Genomic DNA, 20,631 nt, shown 5'->3' on the forward strand with positions numbered 1-20,631 from the left:
GTCAAGCGTCTACAATCACTCTACATTATAAAGAAAAATGTTACTTTACAAAATAATTCTTGAAGAGAATAAGTGTACAATTTATTCTGTCAAATGTAATACAGTTGTGAATACTTAAGTTTATATTTCTCGACTCTTTTAATCAACGCAACTTCTTTGTATTTGTTTTTTTTCCTCCCCACTAACTAAAAACAAAAGTACAACCTTGTCTAGAGGTTTTGCTCATAGAGATGCAAGAAAATTATCAATCATTCATATATAAACGTAATCGTAAATATTAGTAAAAGAATTTGTCATATATATAAAATTAAAACAACTGAATGGTATACTGAATAAAAATTATATTGAATTATTTCAAAAGTTAAATGAAATATGAATCGAAACGAATTTTTTTAATTCAGTAAAATTAACACTGAATTGATGTAAAAATTAACTGAGTGAAAACTACATTTAAATCTGTGAACAATCTTACACGTCACTTCTTTCTAGTAAATTTTATTTAAGAATTTAACATTATCAACAAACTGTCAAATTATTATCAGTATAATTCAATAAGGAATTATGTGCATATAGTTCCTTCACATATATGTTGCCTATTATAAATTAGTAGCTAAAATTCTATCTAAATTGATGTATAATAAACTTAATAAAAGCTGAAACTCGAGAAACATTATAGCACAACTGATATTTTTTCATCTCTTCTAACTTCATAAATAATAAATATTTGCCGGGTAATCATTTGAAAAAAAACAGATCAATCACTTTTTTATGTGAATATTCATACGAATATGTTAATGTAGCAATTCTACACCTGTATGTTAAACTTTTTTGTCTTACGTTCATCGCTAATTTTCTTGTCTCAATCTAGAAAGTTATATACCAAATGAGTAATTTTTTTTAATTATCTAGGTATGAATTAACAAAATATATTAGATTACATTGGTCACTTCTCTGATAGTTACCTTATAGATTTTTAACCTTGGCTTATCTGGGTTTTTTAGAACTATTGTTGTGTCTATGTCCTGTATCAATGTTCTGTGGTTAAGATATAACGATTGCACTATTGTCTCCTTAATCCCTCTTCTAGGTCAACAGATACTTGCGTTCACATTATTTTTACTATTCGCCATTGTTGTTAGTTTTTATCACAAATGGAAATCATTCGAGGAATCTTTAAAAGTCATAAAACACTAGAAAATTTTTTTGTATTGCTCTACGACTCTTTGGCAGTGCTTATCAACGGCCTCAAAAGATGTATAAACCGATACCTGTCATTTTGCGTTTCAGTCAGCTCGTAATATAATAAAATCAATATCAAATGCCGTCGGGGATATCGGCCTCACTCCCCTTATGGTTGAGCGCAATCGGTCACCATTTCTTGTAACGACTACCAGAATTCTTATTATTAATCAGGAGCTCCATTAAATATATTGAACAAAAAGGCGTATGGTGCTTCCTACATACTTGTTACTGTCAATTCAGGCTGAGTAACATAATCAGGTGTTAAAACTACACATTTAATACTTTGTTTTACTAGCTTCCCTTTTTTTCTAATAATTAAATTTTATTGTTAATGATTTAACAGTTATTGTCCTTAAATTTCTTTAAAAATGAAAATAGTGTTTCTGGCTGTTTTGGAAATGAAATTAATTCATACCATCAAGCACCTAAATACTTATTTCATATGTTGACAAACCTCTGGACACATTGATTGTAAATTTTTTTATTTTTTTACATTGAACATCTAGTCATAACAATTCAGAAAGTGTGACATTTGTACAACTGTCACCGTCACATATTCCTGTGGATCTTTTCAAAGTATTTTCAGAAAATGAATGTAATGATGACAACGAAGTGCATGTGGTAAAACAAGAAGAGATCAATGAATATATTGATGAAATCGATACTGGAAAAAAAATTGAGAATGAATATGATCAAAAAGAAATTCTGTCCATTAGTGGTGTTGTCTCTGTTTTAGTGAGTTATATGATGCAGATATGAAGTTTTTTTAATATCATTTGAACTTATTCAAATAGTGCTACACGTTTGCCATAGTTTGTAACATATTTTTAACGTATGGTTTTAAAAACCATTTTGTAAATTAAGAACAAATGATTTCGATACGGCCTATAACACTTCATCATTTTTATACTGTGTTAATATTTTGTACATAAGCATATCATTTTATTCCATAGGAATTCGATATTTTTGAGATCTCTATCAAGAAGAGAGAATATGCAGACCTGGAGTTTACACTCTAGTTAGCTGGTAGAGAAGTAAATGGAAGGAGCAGTCTAGTTTATCTTCTTGAAGTTGAAGTACCAAATAATCAGCTTAATGCACAGATTTAGTGGACTTGGAGTCAAATATAGAGGCACATTAATTTCATTATTTGATCAGTTGCTTATGTGGGACAATCAGATGAAAAATAATGAAAACTAAGTAGCACTATATAGCTGTGATGTGAAACTTGCGTATGCATTGTGTGTTGTACTTTTGGTGTGATTCTCCAGTGAATTTAGACATTTATACATAAATATATGTTTTCTGTTCCGTTTCAATGAATAATTAATTTTAAATATCTTACCTTATTTCAGCTCTAAATTTCTGAACCTTTTTTTCTTTTATATTTTTTTGGATGAACTTAGGTGTAAGGTCAGATAGCCATTCTTGTTATTGTGAGGGACGTTTCATCAGAGTTTTCTTTTTTTTCCACGTATATAAATATACATAATTTTCTGGGCGAAACAAACTACCAATAGTTTTAAATCAACATTTAACGGGAATATTAATGAAATAAGATTACTTTATTATTATTGCGATTATTATCATACATTTTGTCAATTATCGCCAGTATTATCTTTTTGTATTAATCCCTAATTATTAAATTTTCTGTTCTTCCCTATTAAATAGGAGTCATTCGACATATCTCATCATCATAATCATTCAATACATACAACTAACAATTCAGTAGTATCAACTGAACCTGAAGAGATATCATTGGATAATAGAACAAACTGTGTTATTACTACATCAATAATAAGTGATGATATTGTTCAAAGTGAATTAATCGATGACATGGAAAGTGATATTCCATCAGATCAACTGTATGATAATGCTGCTGATGAAGCTCCAGAAAGTTTAGCTGATGCGATATCATTAGGTGCTATTTCTTTGATCACTGGTCTGTCAGAAGTTGACGGTGATGACAATGATGATGATAAAAATTACGCAGATGACGGCAATCTGTATAACAGCAATAAAGAAATTAGCTCAAATAAACATTTGTCATATCTTGATTCAGATCATTATAGAAAAGGGAAGCATTCAAAAAGCCTAACTCATTTATCGAAATCAATAAACATCAATAATAATGCAAAATCCGATGAACTCTCTGTGAACGAACAATCTGTTTATGATCTTTTTCGTGTTAAATCTCAACAATTATCCTCAAAGCAACAGCATACTATACCATCCTCATTATTTTTATCACATTTTTCAATGGATAATGATTCATCTATACCTTCAGCTTTGTTGTCGTGCAAAATATCTACACCAGAATTTGATGATACTTTACCCATAACTAAACAAAGAACTCTTGAAGTGAGTACTTAAATTCTTTTGTTATTATTAATTGGTTGTTTTACCGAACTACTTTATGCCTGGTTTTCTTTCTTTCCTTTTTTCTAGTTGCTACCGGACAGAAAATATTCTACAATTATTGACTTATAGTAGGAAATAAATCACATAGATCTGTCCTAAACTATAGTTTTATACCGTTCAGTAGGTGATAAGCAGCATAGAACCTGAAACATTTGCATCGATTCAAATTATTACACGGTACCGAGATGAAATTATCATTGCTTGGATAGTAAAATTAGGAACAGTATCAGTGGTAATAGAAAGCATGAGACACAAGCAATGTAATTTTATACGAAATGAATTCGTAGAATAAAATAGTATAAGATAAGCTTAAAACATTATCTAAGGGGAAACAAAGAATAAATATATGTGTCAATACTATACATCACAGGCCATATCTTTCAAAGCCTCCAAACATTGCTCACTCTTTGTTGTGTAGTAAAGATTTACACAAAAGCAAGCTGTGTATTTTCTTGATATATTGTTTTTTCAGTACCTTGTATCGTACTAGACGAATATACTTATCTCTCGGTCTCTGGTTCCTATTGGTTTCCCAAGTAATGTAAATTTTCAGTGTAAGAACTATCCTCAAAAATGCATTTTTTAACAGTATTGTTCGTTGATTATTTAATTCCAGAAAACGTTTTATATTTATTGGTAAGATATTTCTGTGTTCATTTATTTAATTCTTGTTATTATGGTAATCTGTGTTCGACCACCATAGTGCATCGTAATTCAATACCATCAGAGTATGTTAACGTTAATCTCACTGTTTATTTAATCTTTAAATTTCTGATGGTGGAACTTCAGGATCTCTTTCGAAATTTTCAAAGATTCTCAGATTTCATAATAGATCCAAATCTTCTTTAGGAAATGCAGAATATTGTATCCCCGACCGAAGCTGCTACCTTGACGCGGTGGTCGGGCTTGCCTATCGTAATGAACCAAACGAGCTATATTGGCTGGAACATATGTTCCTGTAGGTTCTAGCATACCAGACAGGTCGATTGGAGAACGGTAAGACTAAAAGCAGCAACTCAAGGTCTAAGGGCGAAGTCGTACTGCTGACTGTAGAGAGGTGTGACAGCAGTAAGGTGTTTCTCTCGGACAACCAGCATCTGCAGCGATGCTACCTTCTCACAAGGAAGGACGGGGTTAGAAAAGGTCGACCCTAAAAACGTCACACCTCACCATACCTCAAGGATTTCCGTCTCCGGCGGTAAGGCCCTTTGAAGAACGGAGCGTAACCGCAGAGCCCAAGGGACAACAGCTTGAGGCCGGTCGCGCACGGCCTTTTCCTAGAAGGTTTTTAATGTGGAGCACATGCTTAGATTCAGATTGTGCTCTAGTACGAGCGCGTATCTGTCTGCGTCTTACTGAACGTAGGAAAGACGCAGCAAGTAAACCTCTTAGGGCCCTACTTAATGATAGTCAAGCTAAGAGTATATTTCAGGAACAACTAGGAAAACAGTTAGACAGCCATGTATGTGATGCCCACCCCGAGGCAGCATGGAGTGATATCCGAAATTCTATGGAAACAGCAGTGACACCTGCTAGTACGGTAACCCGTAAGGTTAGGGAGCAACGCTGGATCTCGGCAGCATCTATCGCACTGATAGATGCTCGGAAACTCATTCCACCTGGCTCTGAACATAATGAAGAGCGGATTCAGCTTAAGCGCAAGCTGACAAGAAGTCTACACAATGATCGTGAACAGTGGTGGTTAGCGAAAGCAAGAGAGATGGAAAAGGCAGCGGCAATAGGTAATAGCAGACAATTGTTCCGACTTGTTAAGGAAACCGGCATTAGGAAACCGACTGTTAGCGAAACAATCTCATAGAAAGATGGTCACATTATACATTCTCAATCCAGGAGATTGGATCGATGGGCAGAACACTTTAGGGATCAGTTCAACTGGCCTTCAGCCACACTTCGGTTTCCCACGATCTCCAGTCAACCTGAATGGCAAGTTAATGCAGGTCCTCCGTCTCTTTACGAAGTTGAAAAAGCCATAGGAAATCTGAAGCGAGGGAGAGCAGCAGGCCCTGACAGGTTTACTCCTGAGATTTTTAAGGATGGTGGTCCAGTATTAGCAATGAGATTAACCGAGGTCTTAGGTAGAATTTGGGAACTGGACGTAATCCCATCTGACTGGTCTCAATCACTGATTGTGCCAGTCTATAAGACAGGACAAAAGCCCTCTTGTGACAATCACATAGGAATCAGTTTGACTAATATAGTGTCTAAAATATTAGCTTCAATAATACTTCGACGCCTAACTAAAGCTCATGAAGAACAGACCAAAGAAAATCAGGCTGGTTTTCGACCTGGACGTGGTTGTATAGACCAGATATTGAAACTACGTCAGGTTCTAGAACACAGACACACATTGAGAAGCCCCACAATTGTAGTATTTCTCGACCTTAAGGCAGCATTCGACTCTGTTGATCGTGAGGTTCTATGGCAGTGTTTGTCACTGAAAGGAGTACCAAAGAAGTACATTAACCTTATACAGATTCTCTACTCGAACACAACTGATCGAGTGAGAGCTCATGGCGAACTGTCATCAGAATTGATTACCTCAAGTGGTGTTCGTCAGGGCTGTTCACTCTCTCCATTCTTGTTCAACTTTGTCGTCGACGCACTTTTAGGGATAACACTTTCCTCGTCTAAATTTCCAGGGGTTGAACTTCTACCGGGATGTTGACTTGTTGACTTCGAATATGCCAATGACATAGTTCTATTTGGTGAAGACGCTGACAAAATGCAGAGTCTTCTGACCACTCTAAGCAACAATGCAAGCATGTTCGAGATGCGATTCTCCCTTTCGAAATGCAAAGTGTTGCTTCAGGATTGGGTTGCATTGACACCCGAACTAATGATAGGGAGTGAAGTAGTTGAGCGTGTCGATCGCTTCACTTATCTTGAAAGTCTCATCAGCCCTTGTGGTCTGGTGTGATGAAATCTCAGCACGGATACAGAAGGCTCGACTAGCTTTTACCAACTTGTGTCATTTATGGCGTTGGCGAGATATCCGTCTATCAAACAAAGGATGTGTTTACTGCGCATCAGTTCGTTCCGTCCTTCTTTATGGCAGTGAAACATGGCCGGTAAGAGAAGAGGATATTCGTAGGTTACTAGTATTTGATCATAGGTGTCTTCGAAATATGGCTCGTATATCCTGGGACCATCGAGTAAGTAACACAGTTGTTAGGAAACGGGTACCAGGTAAGGATGGCAAATCAATTGATGACGTAGTGAAACCTCATCAGTTGAGATGGCTGGGACACGTGTTACGTATGCCCAACCACCGACTGCCTCGACGTGTGATGTTCAGTGGTATAGAAGTAGATTGAAAGAAAGCTAGGGGCGGCCAGACCAAAACATGGCACAAGTCCATGAAGTCACTGACAAGTGGACTGAGTCATGTTGGTAGGTGTAGACTACCTGGTTGGGGACCGCGAGATGATAGCAACCGATGGTTAGAGACCCTGAATGATATGGCTCAAAATCGTTTGCAATGGCGCAGGTGCATACACTCTTTGTGTTCTCCCAAATTTTGATCTCCTTATTCCTCCTTGTCTCTTTTTTTTCTCTTCCCAAATTTATTTCACTGTATTATTCTCTTTAAATAACATATCCAAACCCTAATCTTTCCGATTGCTGCTTATACTCTTATTACCTCTACCACTACGGGATTTGAATCGACCACTGCATCTGTGTGCTAATGTGGTGTTGCAACTCGAACTGATGTACGTACGTAAGAAGTTCTACGTTGTTACTGACTGACTGACTGAATATTGTATCTTGGTTTCATACGAAGTATTTCAATGTTAATAACTGACTAGAACAGTGGTTGAATCGATGCGCGGTCGCATTGTTTCATGTCACCATACTCAAAATCAGTATATAATCTATTCAATTAAATCAAACCAACTTTAGGTCTCTTTCACCCTTAAGCGTTTAGAGCGACTATCAAAAAACTTGCATAAATTTATGATATTACATAATAGCTTAAGTTTACCTTGAGTTATCATAAAAGATTATTCGTAGAGCTTTGTGTATTATACGGTGGTGAATGCTTAGTTTAACTTTACGCTATACGTTGTGTTAATCTAAATACGTTTTATTCACAAACATTTCTTCATTAGCCTTATCTCCACTCTATTTTCCTCCATTATCGAATCCATTCAACGTTATATATGGAATGTTGACGGATTACTGTTGAAAATAATCTTTTAACACGCATTTATAGTAATTTAATTTGCTGTCTTATATGTTTTATTTTTCTTCGCGTGTGGAATCTTCAAATATAATATGCCTTTCGTCTCATGGAACAGTATATATTTATAATTAGTATCACAGAATGTTTCAAAATTCACAAAGCTGTTAGATGGTTTGAGGTAGTCGGCAGGAAATCATAGATCTAGGTTTCGTGTTAGTTGACACTCTTAAACTAGACATACCTGTGATCCTCATGAAACTGATGCTCCCTAATGCATTCAGATCAGGGTCATCCAGTTTCTCAGTCTGATACATTGCTATTAAATCCTAATAGCATCAGTTCGTTTATGTTTACAGGTATGCCTCACTGACGATCACCAACGAGCACGAAATCTAGGTCCAAATTATTTCGTAGAATACCAACAGCAACTTAACATCAAGATGTAGTGTGCGCTCTTTCAAGTCACGATGACTAGAGGCTACATCACAAATTTTTTGTTAGAATTTGATCAACACAAAAATTAGGTAAAAATGATGTTGGCCACTCTCCAGTGACCAATCAATATACCTTATTTTGAATTTCAGTTGTCGTTGAAAAACGTTTCCTTCTGAAAAAAGAAGTTACCAAGTCAAATATGAAAAAGGTTACGTTGTTTTCAGAGTAGTTTTTAGCTACGTTTTTCTCGTCTACTATCATTATTAAGTCAGCTGACCAATTAACGATATGTTTGATCTACCCAAGGTCAAACCAATCCGTAATTAGACTTCTTAGTATGAAAAATTTATCCATACTGATTTCCTTCGTTTTATGGTCAGTTAATCTATGCGGATTGATTGTTCATTTCTGCTTACAGTGAATTAACTGTTTGTATGTGATAGTTAATCGTAGATTACGTCGCATTTAAATGAAGAGAAAAGCTTATTACCTTTAAAATTTAACAGACTATCAGACTTTTTATTGTTAAGTTGTTATTAATTAATTATTAACTCATCTCAATGGACTAAGATGTTATTCATCATGCCAACTCAGTTACCACAAAATTATGTAATGGATATATTTATTGTTATTCGTGTACTTTATATCTGAAAAAGATAACTGTTAAGATCAAAATATTTTGTGAGGAATTTTTAATTATCGGTTACATTTAATAATAAATAAGCTAAGTAAACACTAGTCAATGTATTTTGCTTCCATGTTGTTGATTACCTGTTCACTTGCAGATATTATGTAGATAAATTGTAATTAATCTTAGTTTTTGGTGTCCTCATAAACAATTATTCCTTTTTTTTCCCATAACATTTTCTTCGTGTTCTGAAATATAGTGTATTGTTATTCTTATCATTCTCATTAGTCAGTTTAAACCGTTGACCTGATGACGAAACTGAAGTGTGTATCAATAGATTCCCATTATATTCAAACGATAACAAATTTTAATAAATCTTACTTTTTCCAACCTTTTTACTGTAACAGTATATCGGTGTGCAGTTCAGTAAGAAAAGAAACTCATTTCAAATTTGTCTTGATTTACAGCTTCGTATTACAAATATTTTAGTGAACTTTTTTCATCCACTTTTTACTCTGTTCAACTTAGAGCAAATAGACAGCAAACTAGATCAAATCATGACCGTTATGCTAGTCCACTAACCGGCTTTTCTAGTAGCTATTCACTCCGTTCTGTTTTCTATGCGGTATATGATACGTACGACTTATTTTTTTAAAATGAGTTCTGGTTTTATACAACTTATCATGCATTCTTTAATAGTTTTTAATTGAAGAATCTAAGTGTTTTCTTTCTAGAATGGATTTCTTTCTCTGACCATCATACAGTTTATAATACTGCCTTTATCTTCCCATCCGATGTCTCAGTTAACTATTGAACAATTTAACTTGGTATTAGAATTTAACTGAATGATTTACACGCTTTCAACCTCATGTTTTCAATCTATTATCGATATTCGTGGTCATGCTTAGTTACGAAAAGTTAATCTCTCTACTTCGAATAAAATAGAGACTTAAAAGAAAGTTGAGGTGAAAAATCCCAGGGTGTAACTCATAGTTAGCCAATCTAAAGAAATAAGAATATAAAATATTTGGTTATCAGTTAAATCGATCATCTTCAATTAACTAATTGTGAAAAAAATATCAATAGTTATTCTGCTGTCATATTATGATGAATCGTGGCAGTTATGTACAAAATAATTTTTCTTATCTAAAAATAAAAAACACTCTTCTCAATACCCTCAAAAAATGTAATCAAACTGACTTATGAGCAAAGTGATACTCAGTTTTTATAGACAGGAAACCAATCAATCTCATTGTTACTTCACACTAAAGGTGCTGCCAGTCAAAAACCAAAACAATGTAAAGTACTAACTAAACGAGCTTTTTCATTTACTGAGACTCCATCCACACGAACATTTAGTAGTGTGATTTCAACAAAGTACGTTTTGAACCTGTTTTCTGAAGTGATTTTTTTTAAAAATATCTTTTACTCTCATTTTTATTTAATAATGTACATAAAGACATATGTTTTACATAAAATGTTTACGTTTTCTAATTTATATCTTAGTTGAAATGTGTAACTTTAGTCATTAATTTGTCATGTCTATTTTACTTTTTAGTAATATTTTGATAGATACTATCTTGATTATATTTTTCTAAAGGATGTTTTTTTACCACTGACTATATTTATTGAAATGATGCGGAATAGTTCCAACATAAAGAATTACGCTGAATTATCATTTTCTTTACAGTTACTGAAAATTACCTCAGGGTGTTTAGATATTTTTAAAGAAGTCTTACTGACAGAATCTATGTACAATCGTGACTTGGAATTTTTGATGACGGTAAGTATTGAATGTTGTGATATTATTGATGATAAATATGTTGTTTCTGTTATGACTTTATGTCCGGCTTTTTATCACGTGATTTATCCGCCAATCAAAATACGACTTATACAATCGGAGCACTGTGCTAAAACCAATGACGTTCGACCGGTATGAGCAGCCTAGCGTAGTTATTGGTCTTATGTCCGCCTAGCCCGTCCACTTGAGTCCCGAACACCAATACCAGCTTCCACTATGCGAATCGAATCAAATCATTTATTTCAAACATACTAGGTTTATATAAAAATCAAACAGACCGCAACCCACCATAAAATAGGAAATAACATTTGTACACAATAAAGCCAAAAAGTGACTGTGGACGTAGGAGGCAGTAGTCAATAAACTGAACATAGCTTAAGAACAGTAAATCGCACAATAATAAATTATAGGTCAAAATGAAGCTTACAATAAGAAGAATATAAATATATATAATTTAATTATTGGATAGTTATACCATAAGAATGTACAGATAATATTTGTCAATTAATTGGTTTCAGAAGTTACTCGTGATTTAATCTTCGCTCGGATATAATGGTTTCAATGTCTCCAGTATCTTATGTATAATGGTAACATATTTATTAAGCAAAAAGCTACAGTACCCTTTCATTGTATAATTATATATATATATATATATATAAATATATATATATATATATATATATTACTCTATTGTAGATCTAATTAGTATCTTAGGTAAGATAGTGTTTGAAAAACTTTCTGTATATATATCAACCAGAGAAGCATGGAACACCAAACAGCTGATAAAAAGTGGAAGTAATGCACCGAAAACATTAAATGAAGATCACACTAAATTAGAAAGTGACCAAAATTGGAAATGTAAACCATTCAATCATAAATTAATGATCTAAATTCTAATATGGTTCGAAAGTGTCCAGTTGCATAACATGTTGCATCATAAGCACTAGTAAGAATTTCTAGATGAAGATATTACATTTATCCATCAATTCATCATTTTTAATGATACAAAAATCCCATTATTTTTTGTTAAAAAGGTTTCTTGAAATTATTGGTCTTTTTTTCTTATTTTTGTAGAAAAACATAAATTCCATCACATGAGAATCCTGGTAATTAGGAAGAAATGTTTTTCGACAAATTTCACATTACACGTTAGTCGGTAGAATACCGTATCTGCAACCTAGACTCTAGTCGTTCAAAACCTTATTCCCACTAAATCTTTTTCCATTTCAGTCATCAGCCTACTTTTATATCTATAAGCATTATACGTAAAAGGCTTTATCAAAATATCAGTTTATTTAACATGCAATAGTTACATCTTAAATTACTAGTCAAATGAGGCTCTGGTTTCAATTTATCCAAACTTTATTTTAATAATTCTAGTAAAAATAAACTAATTTAATTTAATGGTATATTACATCTCGTAACAACTATATTTATTGTATTCCTTGATAAAATATTGACTTTGGACATCAAAATCTACATCTGAACTGCGTTGGTTAAATTTTGCATTACTTATCTGTATTGTAAATCAACCCTTTTGATTACATATAAAACTACATTTGTAAACATTTATTAACTTAAAGAAACAATACATTCCCAAATTTAAACTTATAGTGAAAAGCTTGAATGCAAACATTCATAGTGTTTAACGTGTATACTGAAGTTAACAGGCGATCTGAAATGTATAACATTCCCCACGATTTTCTCTTGTCAATAAACTTTTATGTTGATTGTTTGTTGATAGACGTCTTACTCTTTCACTCGGGAAACTTTAAGTGTACACTACCTTCCTTAAATTTAAGGTTTTTTTCTTGGATTTTTATAGGCTTCACTGGATACTGCTAATGCGTTCAGCGCAAAATCACTAACTCACTGGTTACAAACTCGTCTATTGCCAATCCTGAAACCTATAATCGATAGACAAACATCTTTTCTTCATCAACTGAAAATAACTATATCCAGATTGAAACGCCTAATAACAAAAGTAAAACTCCTTGGGAAAAATATTTTACCATTAAAATCACATGATGACAATGTGGAATCTGTATCTGAATGTTTGACAGTTGATTGTGGTGAGTTATGTTATATTAGTTGTTTCAAAATCATTCAGTATAACACTGACTAGTTTATTCATTATATCGATTTGAGAAAAATTCTCGTAGCAAGAATACTCTATATGCATCTAATAGTGGTGAACAATACTGCAGAAATTTATTTATTGTTAAAGTTCTACTTTAGTTTACTGGAATTATAGTTTCAAAGTTCATCCCGACTTGCGAAGACGTTGATCAACTCCTTGTCGAAAATACGGAATATATCTGACATATTTACAACTATTTTATATATAACACTTGTGACACGTCTAATTGTTTTCACAAATAACTTACAACAGAAAATTTTGCAGGTGACGAAACGAAATAATTCAGTTATTTTTACATCGGTATCTCATATCACATTTTTGATCCCCTGACAGGTCTAACTGAATATGTAATCTATTTTCTTTCTTCTCGAAATACGATGCTCTTTTACACGCATGAAGATTTTTGCTTAACCATAAATAACTTTATTTCTAGCCATTGAAATCATTGTCATAAATAATATAATTAACTATGCTCAGTGGCTTACATTTAATTTTTCTGTTAGTATGATTAATTTCTTGTACTATTATTATGTATTTATCTTATTTTTCAACAAATTTGTATTCAATGTTTACCTTTTAACTTTTCAGAATCACCTCTTTATGATATGAACTACACATCAAAAGGTTATTTCAATTCATCTGAATCATCTATGTCTCATATCGTATTAAAATGTAGTAAAAATGAACAATTGTCCAGTTCGGAAATTTCTAGCTGTAATGTTTCACCTTATTTTAAACATAAACATAAAAAATATGGTTTGCATTTAACATTGAAACAGTTACATAGTCTTAGTTGTTTTACAGATTTACTAATGAATTTATTAGATCAAGTACAGGTAAACTCAATTATCACTAATTTTGTTTTATTAGGTTGATTTATTTATTATGTTACTCATTCTCTTATATACATTTTTTTATATATCAAGGAAGCACTAAAAAGAGCTACTCATCAAAAATAGCGTCCCTAACCACTGTGTTTTCTTGGTTTATTACAGTTCAAACTATCAATAACATCTGTTTATCTAATTTCTATTATAAATTCTAGTCGACTGTGCAATTTACAAATTCAAAACATGTTGGTAACCGATTGCTAGTTTCTTTTACATCATCTCTTCAGTTGAGTTGACCTTTATCAAACGATGATGATTTTGGTTAATTTGATTGTTTCATCACTAACTCATAACGATTAGTGTGACCGTTATTTCATTGTCATCAGTTCTGCTCCAATGAAGTAAAACAACATTTTTTTGGCAATCAGTTTGTTGCTATTCGGTATAAATTAGGGTTAATTGTCCCAAATTTAATCCTAACATTCTGCACCATTTTTACAAACTTTGCAAGGTTTGCCACTATGTAGAGAGAATGTCGTTTTAAGTCCTTTTAGGTTAAATTACATTCTGACAAACGCAAAAATAAAATTCTTTTACCGTCAAGTAACTGCATTTGCTGATAATATTTGAAGTTGGCTAGTCATAAGCAATAAAGGGTTTGCCGCAGATTTTCATAGACCCACTACTTTTCAAACCAACGCAAAAGAGGAAATTAACAGGCTTCAATTCAAGGGAGTGTAAATAACTATTAATAATAATGAAAAACTAAACCGAGGATTTTAATTATTAAACGCTTATATTTTTTATCGTTGATTTTCAAGATCATAATTGATATTGGAATATAAAACCATCTAATATTTGAATATCCTGATACAACTCGGTCTAACAGTCAATAAAGTATTTTACCATACATTAATAATATGGCAAAATATTCGAGGTTTTATCCATACTCTTTTACCTCACTAATTCGAAAATAAATGAATGTGTTATGGAAAAATTAGACCATCCATCATTTAGATATTTCAGTTAACTTTACTGCACTACAAAGCTACTGCTCATACAGAAAATCATAATAATAGTATCGAAAATTCGAGATTTTTTGAGTCTGATCAATATATAGTTGTTCACTGCTCATTCAGCACAATTACTGACTATAGACTAAATAAAGTAAATTGGTAAACCTTGTCTCACGTAAGCATGATCGGTGTTATTATAGGCATTTTCGCGCCGCTGTATGCGGCATAATTATTTGTTTATATAATTTATCAGTAATTATTCTTTCATTCTGTTTCTTCGCGGTCATTTGGTTGTTTGGTACAATTAATGATCACCTACTCTGCTTAGTTGTATATATTGTTGACTGTTGTTAGTTACACGGCCTATACAATGTGTTATTTAGATCAGAACTATATAGATATGCATATATAATTATATATTCTGATTAATTAAAGCTGTCTTGGAATTATCATCAGGCTTAGATGTGTTTGTTCAATTGTAACTAATGGCTCAATATTTATATGACCATAAACTTTCATATTGATGACTTTCTTTTGTTTGTTTACTTGTTTTTTTAATTTAGTCTTATGAAATTTGGATTCGAAATTCAGCTGATTTACTCACAGAATTATGGTTTTTAGCATTTGTTGATATTCTTTCATCATATTCCAACATAAATGAAGAGAGTGGTAATTATCATTTAAATAACAACAATTTCGCTAATATTGATAATGATAATACTGAAAATATTCAGTCACTTATTCATAAATATCTACATTCGAATAATAATAATCAATGCAAGGATAAGAATTTAGAAACTTCTTCAGCAATCACACGGAAAGTATTATATAATTTAGAAAGTCGATTATCTTCTATTGGTTCCTTATGGCATTATTTATTGTTGCCTGGTCGACGATTTCGTAGTTATTGTAACTTGTTACAATCTCTAGTGAATCAAATGTCAACTCATTCAAGTTCAGTTTTCTGTAAAGGTAAAACGTTTTACATTTCATTTTGAATCGTGTGTGTGATATATTTTAGTTTTTGTAGCCGCTTTATTCAGTAAATTTTATTATCGTCAGTGTCATAATCATTCTTTTTCTAGTCTCTGAAAATAGTCTTTTGAGATTTTCCTCTTTTTCATCTTGAAGTAACATTTAATGAAACGGTTAACAAAATATTCATATAATATAAGCAGAGATGGATGATGGCTATTAGTCGAACCTAGAACTGACGTTTTGTCCTATTTTGGACTCGTCGACTGGATATACCTACATCCCAGAGTGAATATTTACTCTGGAACTCGAACCCTGTACTGTTTGCTTCAAACCCCATCGCGTTATCCACTTAGTTATCGAATTCAGATACAACCATTACAAATGAATTATACGTATATATATATATATATATATATATATATATATATATAAAGTCTAAATTGTATAACTTTCTAATATTCTTACCATAAACATCTCATGTTATTACAAGTTCTTTGTGTTATGATTCCTTTAAATTACATATAAACATTGTTCTTTAAAAATTAATTACAGTATTCTAAACTATGATCTTTGGTAAATATAATTATTTTGATTTACAATTACGACATTTTATGTATTACTTAGCAGCAGTTTTGAATTTTTTGACAGGAAATAAATAATTAAGTAGGTACATATCGACTAAAAAGACATGAAAAATTTGTTTCGATGATCTATCTACTCTACAAAAGGAATAAACTTGAATATTGTTAGTATTTTGTGATTAAATTTAATACTATTTAGCGTCTGTTGCCAAGATTAATCAAATGTGAACAAAAATATGTTCTAGTCCGATCTTTCCAAAACGTATTTCACTTTGAAAGAATCAAATGAACTGCAATACATCAGGTAATTTAGTCTCAGTCGGGTGTTTGGAACAAACCTGTTCTGTGTTATACTGTGCTCAACTCATCACATTCGATGCTAGTACATAAAATCTCTCACCTGATTCATATATATATTATCAGAGCTATTCTTTAAGGGTTAAAGCACTTAACGACTTCCTCGAAATTATTTCATCGCAAATAACATGACTCGGCGAAATAAAAGCAACAATAAACCACCTGTTTCACATTTTAATAAACTCAAAAGACTAATATGTCGTTTCATATCTTCATTTTATTAAACTAGTTGTATCAATTTTTATCTCCATCACTAATGATCTAATACTTATCTAGTCCTTTCTTTCTTTTAATTTATTACTTCTTTTCATTTATAGCGATTTTTGGACATTATATACTATCGAATCGATCTTTAAGTAATACATTAGACCGATGTGAAAGAGTTGCTTTAACACTGCAGCTGTCAATAATTATATTCCCTATGGAGAATTTCTTGTTCACTCCAAATAAGTGTATCAATGAAAACCTAGAAAAAGATCATTATTCGTCTTGTCCCAACACCACTCACCATAATAATAATAATAGTGAACAAGTGCATCATAATGACACTTCCGGAAGTGATAAATCTGCTGATTTAATGTCTATTTCGTCATTTTTACAATCTTCCATAATTACTCATCCAATAATTCATTTTGGTTGGTTAAATAAATATTCACGACGCGGATTTCAGCCTAGATTAGTTTTTCTATTTACAGACCGTTTAATCTATACTAGTCGAATACGTGGTGTAACTGGTTTATACTTAAAAGTAAGACTAATTTTATTCTTTTTATTTTCACTTATTAGTCTCGTTTTTATTGTCGACAAATTTGAAAATGTAAGGTTTTGGATTAATGGTTTAAAAAATAATAATTTGACCAACAAACAGTCTATCACAAAACAACCTGAGCCTTAGGAAAATACCCATTGAATTAGTTTGTCATGCCATATCAATACAGCGAGATCGTCACAAAGAACTAATGAACATGAGATTGGGGACTTCTAAGAGATCAGTCAATATAAATATCATGGTTATTGTTTGAGTGGCCTAGTCATATGGAAAGTATCAGCTCCCTTCAGATTGTTCTGTGTATCGCTGAAGAATACTAATCAAACCGAAACCTCGGTCGAGGGTTACATGCATCTAACTTTTGTATCATAACACCATCCAACATTTGTTGCCACCAAATAATAAGTTACTGTATATATTATTATTATCCATACAGTCTGGTTGTCAATCCTAATTCTCTCTTGCATGGTTGTTATGATGACGGGATCCTTTAAAACACCATTAGTTTGAACAATTTAGATCTGTAACCATTAAGTTGATTTATGAAATTTCCATGAACGAAAATTACTTATTTAGGGGTATGTATAAAACCTTTACAACTAACAAAAAATATAGATAACGTTTTCTTATGACCACTTAATGTAATACAGAAAGTTACTCTCATGTGGTTTTTGTTGCTTGTTAAATTGTATCAGTTAGTCGTTTGTTCTTCTGTCTCCTACGTGATTTCATCCCTATATCACATTGTTTTTCGTTAAAGTTTGGATGGTAAATATTCTTGTACAGCTGAAGTGATCTATAGAAAGATTACTTTCTCCACTTAAGTAGTTTGTAGAAACATTGTAGTTTTTTCATCATACGTCCATGATTGAATAAACGTTGATATTTATTTTAGGGATTCCTCAAGTGATATCTGTCCGCAATGAAAATTGACCTCATCTAAGTTGAGTATTGATTAAATTATTGCTTTAGACAAACTTGTTATGTAATTATGTATTGTAACAGTTGGCGAGACTTACGTCGTATCTAGTAGAGTAGAGCTCCACTTTATAAATTCACTTCTATTTTCTGTTCTAAATGTTGAATTTGATAAATTCAAGTGTCTAAGTTTTTCCTTGGGAATTATTGCCTCCTGTTATTTGCGAACAAATTGAATGAAATTTATCCAAAGGGTTTTTAGCGTATCTGTTTTTGATTTAATTAATACTTTTCTTAACGTTAGCATGTATAACACTAATGAAATATGTAACTGCTGTTAATGTACCACTGATGCATTATATTTGTTTGGTAGAAATATGTCCACATATCTTTTTCGCTATGCTTAGTTCGTTTTATAGCTGAACTAAAGACTGCTACAAACCTAAATAATGTTAGATTAACTCATGTCCGAACTTGTAAAACAGAAGAAAAAAGAATGTGAAATAGCCGTTGAAATAAAGACCAAGATCAATACTGTTACTAGTCACACTGATACACAACTCTTATTAGTTTGTGAGCATTATGATTTCAGTCATTAAATGTTTTCACATAGTTGACTTTGTAATCACCTTGGTCACGTTTTAGCAATATTCACCTTAACTGGATTATATTGCTTAATTAAAGTGGAACAATATATTTGAACATCAGTTATAATAATCTCAAGTTTTTCTTTACTTTTTATTTGTTTTCAAATCAAACTTTAGCTGCATGCTATCATAACACTTTCAAATGTTATACTTGAGAAAAACATCTCACATGAAAACCAAACTAACAGTAATCAAGTCTCTGATTCGATGTATTTAAAATTCGGCTTAGTAGTAACATATACAAGTCGTTCTCCAGTTCGTAAGTTATCAGGTATATCAAATTCATGTCCTGTTAATCAAGATGATGCAATATCTAATTGTTCCCAAGTTTCAAAAATGAAGTCACAATGTTACTACAGATTGCGAAAACATCGTAAACGTTTTATATTTGGTGTTCAAAACGAATTGGATTATGAAGCCTGGATTAATAATATTTCTAAGCTATCGGGAAACAATACAACAAACGCAGACACATCTCTTACACATCGTAGTGACAACGCGTTTTCTAACCATGCTCCGCAATCTTCTAAATACACTGGTATGTTGCATATTCATCTTAAATGGAAAATGTAGTGCAGATAAACTGAACTGTGTATACTTAGTATCTTGATATTTTTGTCGTAAATTTCTCAGAATGTAAATTTATGTTTTGATTACTTTGAACATTTAAGTTATTTTGGTGATGAAACTTGTGACTTCTTGTCAGATTTCCTCTCTAAACGGATAAAACGATGTTCTACCGATCTGTTATTGTGTGTTTGACTAAATAGATGACTTACTCCCCAAAATTTCAGTCAGTTATAGAATAGAAACTTGGGTTCAGTTTGCTTTGTAGCACTTACGCTTTGGTTAGAATGCTCGCAAGGTTGATTACTCTTCAAACCACTAGTTTGGTTCACCTAATTGAATACCTTAAAATGTTCATCCATCATTTTAGCCTTTAAAAACTTTTCACTATTACAATAATACTAGCTTTAGCTTTAAAATGAGCTTTATTTCCTTAAGTTAACCTCATTGTTTCTGAAATACTTCGTCTTATTACTTATTTTTGTCCTAGTTTCTGGTAAATAGCGGACAGTATTTCCACGTATTTGGTAATGGCTCATACAGCCAATGCATTTACAAAACAAAAACGTCAGTTTGTTCTGACTAAGTTCTTTGAATCGTGATGAAGAGTAGTAGCTAACCACTAATTTCAAGACCGGCCAATGTAGATACCATATGTTTTTACGATGATTAAAAACTTCTTTTTAAAATTAACATATACACAAATTTTACTGTTACCATGTGTTTACATTTTATTCTTAAAATTTAACTTCAGTTTTTGGTCCCTTACAAGCATGAAATTCATCATTTCACTTAAGATGACCATTAAAATAATTGTTCATTAATTGTTAAGTTTTTTTAGTTTCAGGTGTTACTCGTCTGCGTGATTCATCTATCTCAAAGTTAATTTTCACAGAAATTACTCAACGATGTCTAGCTAACGACAGTACTTATAAATGTCAATCGGAATCTGTTGATATTCAACATAACTCTCAAACTCCTACATCATTAATACCTACATTTCAAAATTGTTTCGCTGAACATTGTTGGCGACAACATGCATCTATATCATCCGTCAAACTGCTGAATACAATTGATGTGAGTTCCTTTTATAATTT

The 20,631-nt window shown here is 32.2% G+C and overlaps 1 protein-coding gene across 2 annotated transcripts in view; it reads left to right on the plus strand.

Annotated features, from left to right (window-relative positions):
- The window catches only part of MS3_00006418 (uncharacterized protein), a 42,267-nt gene that overhangs the window by 15,964 nt on the left and 5,672 nt on the right, over positions 1 to 20,631 (plus strand). Inside the window, exons 13-21 of one of the 2 annotated variants that reach the window (XM_051214557.1) lie at positions 1,749 to 1,977; positions 2,914 to 3,603; positions 10,621 to 10,713; positions 12,557 to 12,803; positions 13,460 to 13,707; positions 15,281 to 15,689; positions 16,951 to 17,381; positions 19,085 to 19,505; positions 20,376 to 20,611. In XM_051214557.1, the coding sequence (XP_051067744.1) occupies positions 1,749 to 1,977; positions 2,914 to 3,603; positions 10,621 to 10,713; positions 12,557 to 12,803; positions 13,460 to 13,707; positions 15,281 to 15,689; positions 16,951 to 17,381; positions 19,085 to 19,505; positions 20,376 to 20,611 (3,004 nt within the window). Of the gene's footprint in view, positions 1 to 1,748; positions 1,978 to 2,913; positions 3,604 to 10,620; positions 10,714 to 12,273; positions 12,804 to 13,459; positions 13,708 to 15,280; positions 15,690 to 16,950; positions 17,382 to 19,084; positions 19,506 to 20,375; positions 20,612 to 20,631 lie in introns of those variants that run through there. The other variant, XM_051214558.1, reaches the window with a different exon arrangement.

This window comes from Schistosoma haematobium, chromosome 2 (genome assembly GCF_000699445.3).
Source record: "Schistosoma haematobium chromosome 2, whole genome shotgun sequence".
Taxonomy (NCBI): Eukaryota; Metazoa; Platyhelminthes; class Trematoda; order Strigeidida; family Schistosomatidae; genus Schistosoma; species Schistosoma haematobium.